A 12,244-nucleotide genomic window follows, 5' to 3' on the forward strand; every position below is an offset into this window, starting at 1 on the left:
AAGTCTCTTGAAGCTCAAATATGTCTGGTGTCTCTTAAAAGTGTAAAATAATGAATACATATTTATTTTACAAGTAACGTATGCTATAAGGGAAAAATATTGCAATCACAGCTTAGTTTAGATTGCGGGAAATTAAAGCAATCAGCATTTCTTCATAGATGGCAATAACTATTATTACAAGACACACATAGACAGGAATAGGCAATGGATGCATATTTGGAGTACCTCAGTTTATGCGCATTTGATACGCTACCAGAGTTTATTTGTGTTTAGCTACGGGTGTTCTGTGGTGTGTCAGTTTTTGTGGGATAAGGAACCAAATGTGCTCATTCCGTGGATTTCACATATGCCAAAGTTTTGGAATTTGCGTGCCACACACAATGGTATAGTATCTTGTTTGCAATTGTCTTCAAGCAGGGTTTGGAGATAAAAGAAAGCAACATCGAATATCTGAGATATCTAATAGATGATGTTAAAAGCAAAGATGTGAGTGGAAGTGAGTGGAAGATGTGTTTGGTGAGTGTTAAAAGCAAAGAAGTGAGTGATTTTGTTGTATTCAAATCATAAAACCGAATGCCAAACTGATATGGTGGTGTATAAATGCAATACTCATAGAGTCTATTGCCGCAATATCTCCAAATACGGATGTAACCATTAAATGGTGCAAAGGCAAAAGCAGGATTAATGCAACAAGACGATATTATGTCATTTGTGTCTTTATTCACAACATTCTAGGCACCAATGAAGCCCCAAACGTTTATGGTGTAAAGGCAGCAATGAGGACCGTTTATGGTGCAAAAGCATTGAAGAACTACAAAATTTGTTCGAAGCTACAGATATCATCGAACCATATGCATGGACGACTAAATTGTGTAATGTACATTATTCTTGAGCTAAGGTTCGCGATATGATTGCGCTATCTACAGTAGCTATACTGAGTCTGTCTAATCAAAAATCTGTGTGTCCAAAATGTTTAATCGCCAGAGGCGTGACGAAGCTGCTAGGATCCTTCATGTTGTTCAGTTCGTTCTTTCTCAAACCATCGATTCCATATTTACATTCTTGTCGCCACGCTTCATTCACCACGAGCACCAGGAAAACAACAGTTTATAATACAGCACAAGTTTGCTCGATCAAACCCAGAATGTTGCTAACATGGCTGCTGTGTTCTTCGACAAGTTGTAAATTAAGAGCTTCTGTACAATATCGGCTAGAAAATGAAATTTTAACGCTTAATAGCGGTTTTATTCTAGTTTCATGCTGCTTTCACGCTTTAAATTATATACACATGATTTGCAGTGCTACTCATTTACATGTATTCCCATGACTATGCCTCATGTAAATTTCGCTTCTTTCCTATTTTTGCAATTTTAAATGCCGGTAGTTTTACTACGCATTACTTTCGAGTTTCATACCACTATGACAACCTTGGAAGGAAGAGGAAACTAAAGGCTTAAGCAAAATACGCTACTCAATTTCTTTTAATAGAACATAACTGAGCGTTATTAAATTAGAGCATTATTTCTTTTAATAGAACATAAATGAGTGTTATTACATTAGAGCATTATTTCTTTTACTCGAACATTATTTAGCATTTATTGATTTTTGTTCTTGCAAATAAATTTAAACTTCTTGTTCCATTGGATATTGAATATTCCTTTACATTGCCTTTCAGATACTAAATGGGTAGTTTAGTATCCATAATAAAATACAGTACACCCCTCTTAACACGAACTGATTAAAGGCGAACACACTGTTAACATGAAAAAAATTTCAGTCGTCGCCGCGATGTATATGATCTTACAAGATATCAGTTAACTCAAAGTTTTATATAAGTATAACTAACTATTTGAAAACTATTTTTTAGTCCGTTGCGTCGTTAGTTGCGTTTTATGTTTTAACACGAATTTTCAAAGTTTTTCATTTTTCCCTTTTGTTTCTTTACCAAGATAGCGTTCGGAAAATTTCCATCAAATTTAATTGAAAACCTCAGAGAATACACCGTATTCTTTAAAACATAGCCAGCCTGAGTAACATTTCTCGACAATCACGATTATCGACTCAACGATGAGTTTTGATGAGCTCATTGGTGCAGATGAAAATGTTGCCGTGTTTGTTATAATGGAGTCTGGTGTGCAAGCAGTTGTGTCTGAGGTGCAAGAAATGTCATCAGAAGAAAATGAAGAGGTAAGTATCATTCCTCCCACCCATCGAAAATGGTACACACCTTGGGCACACTGTAGAACGTTTTGTTGTAACATCCGAATTGACAGCTTCTTCTACAGAAGACATAATGAAGAGGACAGTATCATTCCTCCCACCCATCGAAAATGGTACACACCTTGGGCACACTGTAGAACGTTTTGTTGTAACATCCGAATTGACAGCTTCTTCTACAGAAGACATAATGAAGAGGACAGTATCATTCCTACCACCCATCGAAAATGGTACACGCCTTGGATACTGTAGAACGGTTTGTTGTAATATCCGAATTGACAGCTAGTTCTACAGAAGCCATAATGAAGAAGACAGTATCATTCCTACCACCCATCGAAAATGGTACACGCCTTCGACACTGTAGAACGGTTTGTTGTAATATCCGAATTGACAGCTAGTTCTACTGAAGCCATAATGAAAAAGACAGTATCATTCCTACCACCAATCGAAAATGGTACAGGCCTTGGACACTGTAGAACGGTTTGTTGTAATATCCGAGTTGACGGCTAGTTCTACAGAAGCCATAATGAAGAAGACAGTATCCTTCCTACCACCCAGCGAAAATGGTACACGCCTTGGACACTGTAGAACGGTTTGTTGTTATATCCGAATTGACAGCTAGTTCTACAGAAGCCATAATGAAGAGGACAGTATCATTCCTACCACCCATCGAAAATGGTACATGCCTTGGACACTGGAGAACTTTTTGTTGTAACATCCGAATTGACAGCTTGTTCTACAGAAGCCATAATGAGGAGGACAGTATCATTCCTACCACCCATCGAAAATGGTACACGCTTTGGACATTGTAGAACGTTTTGTTGTAACATCCGAATTGACAGCTAGTTCTACAGAAGCCATGAATACTGTTGCCCCTGAAGCTGATGATATGTGGACACATTTTTTCAAATTACAATACAGTAATCAATGTAGTGCTGTTTTTCCCATGACGACCTACATAATATATTGTAGTACTTATGTAACTATGTACTGTAAACGCTTAATTTCTAGAAAATATTACTCCAAAAATAACATTTGAGTCTCACTTAACCCGAATTTTTTTAACACGAATTCTCTATTTTTCGGTCCCTTGAGATTCGTCTTAGCGAGGGTTTACGATAATCTTACTCGTTAGGAAATAAATATTATTTCGTATTTATGATTAATGTAATTAATTTTTAGATGCTTTTTATTTCTGAGCAGTTGCAAAAATTAAGACTTACTAACACATTCAAACGAATTTTTTTTTTTTTTTCCTCCAGAAACTACTTCCACTCTCAAAGATATTCATGCTACTTTTGTTTTGATGTTTTGCATAAATGTTATATAATTTTTGCAATCTGTCAGATAAAATTACTGAAGTATGTATTATGGTTTTTCATTATGTTTTTCCGAAAAGCCTTTGCAGCTATGCGAAGAACATAATTTCCAGAATCTGATTACAGCTTCCAGAAAATAAATTAAAAAAAATGTTCTCCCATTATTCCCTGATCTACTCGAAAGCTAATAAAAAGAAAATAATTGCATATAATAAATGATTGCATAAGAATAAAATAATTTCAATAATTTGCATATTTGTCGAATGCCAGTAAAAGAAAATTTTCCCTTGTATAGGTAAAAGTTAAGAAAAGTAATTCCACGTATTTTACCAAATAATAATAATAATAACAACAACAACAATAATAACAACAAACACAACAATAATAATAACAACAGTAATAATAATAATAATAACAATAACAACAATATTAATAATACTAATAATAACAATAACAACAACAACAACAACAATAATAATAATAATAATAATAATAATAACAATAATAATAATAATTATAACAATAACAACAACAACAATAATAATAATAATAACAACAACAACAACAATAATAAAAAGCAAACAAGTTTTGCACATAGGTAAAAAAAAATTATCTAACGAAAACGGTGGTATTACATGTTTCTAGAAGTTAGAATAATAGCATTACGCCTTTAGAGATAAGATTTTTGTGCTCATGATTTATAACAGAAGAATTTCCTAAATCTTCTAAATGCGTCAACTTTGAACTATGAAATCTAAAGTACTCTGATATATATTTATAACTGCATAATTTTTTATGCTGAAGGAATGCTAGTAATCATTTCTCTATTTACTCTATGCATATTCTTTCTTAACTCTATGTTTTATTTCTTTCGAATGTCTTCTAAATTCTACGTTTGCTTCTTCCAAATTCTTTGTTTGACATATTCTTAAGGCTAATTTCATAATACATAATTTATTTTAAACTTTTTTTGTTCTTTATACATCTGTTTTCACTTCTATGCATATAAATGAATGAACAAAAGTATATTTAAAATGGCATAAGCTGATAACAATCATAATTGTATTTGCCTTGACATCGTGTCTAATTATTAAAGTGTATTTTAGGACGTAAGAATATTATAAAGATTAGATGTTTTGGACATGAGAACTGTCACCGTTTTTGCAAATGATTCTTTTGTAGACGGTAATAGTTCAAATATTATTACATAATTTAATGTCTCGATGCAAAATAACTAAGGCACCATAAATACAAAGTGCTAAAGGATGAAATACTGAACGAAGACGAACATTCTAAAACCAGTACAGCTTGTAATCTACACTGTCTATGGTTAACCTATGGTATAAAACTGCGTAGCGACTTATCGTTGAGCTCAAGTGTACAAATGAAAAGTCCACAGAACTCATCCTTTTTTTACCTCAAACTAAGAAGACAGATAGCTCCTTTCTCGGGCTTACAGAAAAGCCTCCCCTTGGGCTTGAACTCAAGATATGAAACTAATCTAGTACTAAATTAAAATGAACTAAGCCTAAGCTGTACAAAATTACCTAACGTAGTTGGCCTTTAATTAAATTAACCGGCGAATATCAGCAGGCACTTACAATACGGCCGAGTGTAGTTAGCTTTAAACAACAAAGTAGCCGGACGGCAAACACGCACCACTAAGGATTCCTAAGCTCTTCTGCTGAAGTAAACGAAACCTTCCTTTAAATACTCTTTCAGGTAATAAAATGAGGTATCATTTACATGTAGCGTGATAGTAAAAACTTTATTTTGGCAAAGAAAGAGTAGGTGGGAAATGAGAATAGACAATAAAACATGTTTAAAAATTAAAATAAGTGTTAAAAACGTAAAATAACCTCTACAAGTTTTATAAAATTTTTAAATCGAGTTTGCGTATATGGTAAGGCTCAACAAGATGGGTAAAACAGTAATATTATAACCACGTAGTTGCATACTTGATTTGATCACTTGAAAATAACATATTCCTCGCCCGGAATGGATATTAACATTTAGGTACCAATTTCTTGTTATTGAATACTCAAAACTTATCGGAACTGCAAAGGTGTTTCGGCCACCTGGGTCCTCTGCCTGTCTGTGAGATATTATTTCGCAATGTGCAGATCGTGTGCGCAACTCGCATTTTGTTTTTGCATTCGTGCAAACGCTAATTGTAATTTTCTTGCTTTACTTTTTGCTGTGTTGTGTTCTAAAGTTGAAACTGCTGAATAAAGGTTAAACTACAGTCCACTCGCATTGATGTATTCTTATGTTTATTAATTTAAATTTAAGATACCGTAACTCTACAAAAGGTTTTGCCAAATGTTATTAATAGAAAGGGTGATTATACATTTTTAGAACGATTTCAAGGTCATTTAATTAATGCTTAAAGCATAAAGAGTACTTTTTCAAATGTTCGATCTGATAGCCATCTTAAGTCTGCTTCGTGATTTCAATGACGGAAGAGCTTTTCACAAAATTTCCAGGGTTATTTGTTTCTATTCTTTTTCCACTACTTTGACCGTCAAGTAATTACGTCAGGGGACCGTCAGGGGATGAAACGTAAGGAAATTTCGCAGTAATACATAAGGTAGATATACCATACCTGTATCCCTGTATCGCTCAAGGAATTTAGTGGTACGTTTCGAAGCATGATATGTTGTTTTGTCTTGATGAATTTTCACTATTTGAAAGTCACTGTGATACAGAAATAGAATTTCTTCTGTACGTATGTGAAGTATAACCTTTTCTCGATAGAACGTAGAATTCGTGTTGACTCCCCCTCTCTTCTTATTTTTAATTTCCAATTTTAATTCCCTTTCTTCCCTATTCAATTTCTGTGACAATCATAAATCCCTTACTAAAATTTCTTTGCCTTGACCGAACCAGATTTTGTACATTTTTTCTCTTCGTCCACGATAGTAAATTAAACTTTTTTTCGTTAGAACCACTTAGGTAAACCAGCCCTGCTTCATCAAGATGCACGATGTATAAAAATTTTCATACAAGGTTCTACAACTTGTTCTTCATTGAGCCACATGCAAAAGCTGGTGGAAATGCTGTTTTTTAGGTTTTTTAAAAAGAAATCTCTGCTTATTATTTTATTTATTATTGCTACAGATGTATTTAAAGAATTTGCTACTGATTTTAGTGACGGTGGATTTTCTTTTGTTACCAACGACTTAACTTTAGAGACATTATAAACAATAAGCACCTTTTCCAAGTATTCGTTTAAAGGCCATCTTTTCATGTAGAAGTAATGACTTACGAAGTTTTTCCTTTTTAATTACTAATGTTGCTTATTTTGCACTTAGATATATTAATACTATGCATTTTATAACATATCTGAGTTAGGGAACAGGTATATTGCTCTTCGGAAAGCGCAAAAACATATTCTTCAATCCACAGCTTGTTTACATGCGACATTTTGAAAAAGGAATAGATGTAAAAGTAGCAGACGATATTTCTCATTTCAAGCTGTTAAGAAATTCTTGTGCCAAAACATCTTCTACTTGCTTTTTATTTAAAACTCTATATCGAAATCGTTCTAAAAATCTGTAAACACCTTCTGTAGTTAGTAAATGTAGTTTATCTTTAATATAGATATTTAGTCTGTCTCTTATGTACCAGTAGAATGATGGTATGGTAGAGTGTTTAGAATATGGAGATTATGTGATGGAAGTTTCAAGACAATTAATACGATGAAAATAATTGGGGGGGGGGAAGGACGATACGATTCAGTAAGTTGAACTCGTATACTTACGACAATTTTTAATGATGTACTTTTGTAGAAATATTTCGCTGGCATCTTCCAGTGTTGAGTTGCACTTGGAGACACGAAATCTTCGTAAATGGCGCTGCGCTCACTTCTTCTTTCGATACAATCCTCATACTTCAAAATCGCAGGAACTATGAAGTAAATATAAATAACATAATAGATTATTACAGATCTCTCAAAACTAAAATAAGTGCAATGTGGTATAGAGCCGATTGATACATTGTAAATAATATAAATGGAAGCAATTAAAAATAGCCGAAACTGTCTGTAAATGCGTTCAAGTGTGTAGTTTATTACCCATATGCAAAAATTTATGTTTCTTAGATTGCAATAGGCAAATGTCCCGCCCCCCGATTACATCTATAGATTCTTAGCCGCACGCATAGAAATTGTCATACACACATTTCCGTAGGTTTTATTTGATTTATTTGATTACGGCAAACACATGAGGGCTATATGCCTAAGGGAAGGGAAGCTTTTGTGAAGGACCTTCTAAGGGAAACTGTCTCGTACATGTCTACACACGGAGAAAACAACAAAAACGCCTATGCAGCCAGCCCGTTCGCTGGATTTCGAATCCCGGACCGACATCTCCGTAGATGATCGTTAAAAGATTCTAAATACCGAAGCCCGCAAAGGCCGTGCTTAGTGTTTCAGGTTTTAAGAGAACACAAAGTGAGCCTGTAGTTGCTTATAACTCTGTTTTTTCGGTCACACAAAAAGCAAAAATAAGCTAAGAAACTCCTAAAATACATATTTATCCAGGCCCTAGACTTTTTTGCCTCTTCATCGGGACTGGTTATAGGAAAAGGAACTAACCACCGTTCCAACTCGTGTCATCCACGACAAATTATCACATTAGTAATATTCTAAATATATAAAAAATTCTAAATATTTTTAAAACATGGATGTACCTATATTTTTGAAATATTCAGAAATTGGATGTGTGTTGTTAAATTATGGCACCTTGTGAGCTTTTAGGTGTCTTAGATTCGTTATGTACTCATTTTTACTCAAGGGTGTTTACACATTTTTAGAACTATTCCGATAAAGAATTCAAAAAGCACAAATGATTTAGTATGAATAGTTTGGGCAACAGCCTATTATTTGAAATGAAAAATATCGACTGCTTTTTTTATATTGCTTCTTCTTTCAAAATGCAAACAAACGGTGGATTGAAGAAATGTTTTTGCGCTTTCCAAAGAGAAATATTTCCGTTTCCTAGTTCAAATACGTTATAAAATGCATGGTGTTTAAATTTTGAAGTGCAAAATAAGCAACATTATAAACCGGAAAGCGAAAATCCACCAATCGTTACTTCAACGTGAGAAGAAGACTCCAAACGAATACCTGAGAAACGTATGTACTGCTTCAGATGTTTCTAAAGTTAAATCGGTGGTATCAAGAGAAATTGGCAGAGGCAAAATCAATTGCAAAGTCTCTAAACACATTTGTAGCAACAATAAATAAAATAATAAACCAAGAATCAGTACTTAAATAAGCTAATGTTCACCAGCTTTTGCTGAGGCATGTGGCGTAGAACGTAGAACAATTTACAGAACCTTGCACGAAAATTATTCTACAGGAGATAAATCGAAATACATTGTGACCGTTGATGAAGCATAGATTTACTTAAATGACTGCAACAAAAAATGGGCTATTTATTATCGTAAACGAAAAGAAAAAAACACAGAATCCTGGTTCTGGCAATGCAAAAAAAGTCATGATTGTCATAGGACTCTGTTACAGAGAAAAATTAAAAATTAGAAGAGTGGGGAAAGACATTAAAACAAACTCAACGTTCTATCAAGAGAAAATTTTGGGTCTTATATTTACAGAAGAGATTCTATCTCTTTTTCCCACTATAATCAGGACATCAGCCCTTCCATTATGGAAGTCACGAAACAGTGCAGAAAACGATTATCAGATTGACTATCTATATATTTAAAAATATATTTAAAAAAATGCTCTTTACATTTTAGACATACATTAAACGGCTCCGAAATCATTCTAAAATGTGTAGAAACCATCTGTATATTTTTTAAATTGCACATTTCCTTCTTAAAACCCCATAAGTTGTTACTTCAGTTAGAAGCAATAATAGTACCAAAGCAATACTGGAAGCAATACTTTTAAAACATTGTTTTAAACATTATGTGGTTTACATACGTCAGAATAGCAATATTAATAATTTTGTATATTAATAATTTTTATAATTTACAACTTACCTATTAATAATTTTTATAACTTATAATTAATTATAATTATTTTTTTATAATTTATAATTAATTATTTTTATAATTTATAATTAATTATAATTCATTTTTATAATTTATAATTAATTTATAATTTAATTTTATATACTACGATCTTTTAAATTTATAATATTAATAATTTTTATAGTTAAATAATATTCTTTTATAAATCATACATAAAATATTTGTAAAATTGCATACTATCTAAAAGAAGAAGGAATTATGAGCGAAATTTAGTTACTTGAGTTTACTTTCTTGACAAATTCCCGCTGATGCTCTTCTGTAGTGTCTGCTATCATATAAAAGTTTTTGTCAAACTTAGCGAACTTCTTTAACACACTTTCTTCAATACCCAGAGCAAAAAAAGCAACATCTGGAAGAAGAAGGAAAAAAATTACAAAATTTCAGGGCTTACAAAACTCTGTAAGATATATTTCAAGGCAAATGGTATATTTTTAATAAAGGGAAAGAGAAGCATCTAAAAAAGTATACACAGTGTGAAAACTATTTAAATTTAAAACTTAAAACTCAAAATATCAGGGCAAATTTCGCTTTCTAAATATTCTCATAATTGCTTTAGGCCAAAAACATGTTTATTTTAATACATTGTCATTAAATAATTTCTTTAGCTATATACACTTGATAAATGACAGTCAATTTATATTTATTCTGATTAATCTAAATTCACTTAAAATCCTCTTAAAAGTGTATGCCCTTCTACTTTACTGTCTTTTTTATATATTTAAATGAAAGAAAAAATTAAACAGCCACAAAAAATACACACTAAGAAAAAAGAACTGGTAACGAAAGGGATTTATATTTTGTATATGCGTAATTCATAGATGTAAAAGCGGTTACAGTTTACTTGAAATCAAAGCTTCTTTACATTTCTCAGCTATTTAACCAGTCTTGTGGTGCTGCCATCTTCTGGCAAATACGGTAACTATTTAATAAAATAATTATTTTTCACTTTCAAAACTTTGACCTAGAAAAATATACTTTATGTACTCATTCAAGCAGATGTTTTTAGAGATAACATTAACAGATGATTTTCATATTTTAGTGCTGATAATAAAAAAAGTTGAAATTTATGTTAGGTTATCAGGACCTGTATTCCTCTTGACTTGCTTTGGAAACATGAATTGTCCTGACTCGGAACAGGGAGCTTACTCAAGCTATGTTCAAGAAATTGTGAAGTAGACAATACAAGCAGGAAGGGTATACGAAACCCTTTATTTTCTATCTTTACAGGAATTTCCGAAACTTCGGAATACAGAGACCAACCACTTGTGGTCTGAACGTAAGAATATAAGAACTACTAATTAAAACTCTAACTTTAAATTAGTATACAAGTGCCTAGCATTAAGATTGGCCTTTATTTTAACAAAGGTCCGTATGTAGTACGCCGAGCTGCTAAAACTACGATACGTTTGCAATTATCAAGAGGACTAAACCTCTGGCCTTGAAGGCAACCAGCAACAGAGCGAAAACTCGTAAAACTACAATGGCAAGCGGCTTGCTTCCAATAACTCCTTCCTCTCTCTTGCTTGGCAAAAAGCCTCAACTTAAGTACTTGGCGTTAGCAAGACAATTTGCATAAATAAGTTAAAGCGTTTAATTCTGGCCGGAAGTAGAGAATAAGAAGTGACAGTACAGTTTTAAAATAAAATAAACGTTAGTAAAACTTAGGATCCTTACAAGGTATTTAAAAACCTCATTACCTTGTGGTCTTTACGTTCCGTTTTCATACGTTTGTAATTATTCATACATGTATTTATTTAAGCTAGCTGACTAATTTTCGCATTTTAGATAATTTTTTTGGCTAATTTCATATTGAAATTACAATTTAATTTCTGTTTTTTTAAAAATTTCCAGGAATAGCCGTAGTTGTTTTTATTAATAACATATGAAAGAAGAATGAATTTTTCTTTCAATCAAATCATTTCAGAAATATATCTGGTTAAAATTTTATTTTAAAATGTGTTAAATATTTTTATTATTCAAAACACCTTCATTGCTAAACCTTGATATATTTTTTTTTTTAAAGTTTGAAATACCTTGCTTTGAAAAATTATGATATTAACTGCTGTTTTATGCTTCTCTCTAGAAATCTGCTTTAAAATTTTTCAATTTTTAAAGTTGTTTAATATTTTAGATAATTGTAAATTTCCACTTAATTAATCAAGATACTGGAGTAACTGATAGACTTAAAAAAGGACCTTTTACCTAGATGGCGTAAATGAAGATCTGCTAATGCTTTCTTCAGTTTAGTTTCTGATGCACTAGGTCTAGCTGAATTTTCGTTGGCATCAAAATTAAAATAAATCACTACCTGTAAAAAGAAAATATAATCAACTTTAATTTGAAGCTGAATTAACTATTGCGATATTAATACACTCACTTTCTGAGTCATTGAATATGCCAGTGCAGTTTTCGAATACCTTAAAATCTGATATGGATTGGAAGTTTTATGTAAGTTCTAGTTTGGTTGCGGTTTTATGTAATATTTCTTTTATTTACATTATTTCTTTTCTGCTAGATTCTTACATCGTGTGTACGTTTTTCCGTTTTGTTCTATGTAAGTTTAGCGTGCTCCCATGTCGCAAAGACAGTATACATTTACAAACATCCTCGCTCCATTGACTGGTGGCAAAATAATTTCTATTTGATCTTCG

The 12,244-nt window shown here is 32.3% G+C and overlaps 1 protein-coding gene across 1 annotated transcript in view; it reads right to left on the bottom strand.

Annotated features, from left to right (window-relative positions):
* Positions 1-12,244, bottom strand: part of LOC118189215 (uncharacterized) — an 85,017-nt gene that overhangs the window by 9,890 nt on the left and 62,883 nt on the right. Inside the window, exons 12-14 of the mRNA XM_085812893.1 lie at positions 11,796-11,901; positions 9,811-9,942; positions 7,300-7,445 (exon numbers count right to left, since the gene is read on the bottom strand). Coding sequence (XP_085669019.1) covers positions 7,300-7,445; positions 9,811-9,942; positions 11,796-11,901 — 384 coding nt within the window. The remainder of the gene's footprint in view (positions 1-7,299; positions 7,446-9,810; positions 9,943-11,795; positions 11,902-12,244) is intronic.

The sequence above is a fragment of the Stegodyphus dumicola genome, chromosome 3, assembly GCF_044657685.1.
Source record: "Stegodyphus dumicola isolate Sdum_Otavi_A_Nest chromosome 3, ASM4465768v1".
Classification (NCBI taxonomy): Eukaryota; Metazoa; Arthropoda; class Arachnida; order Araneae; family Eresidae; genus Stegodyphus; species Stegodyphus dumicola.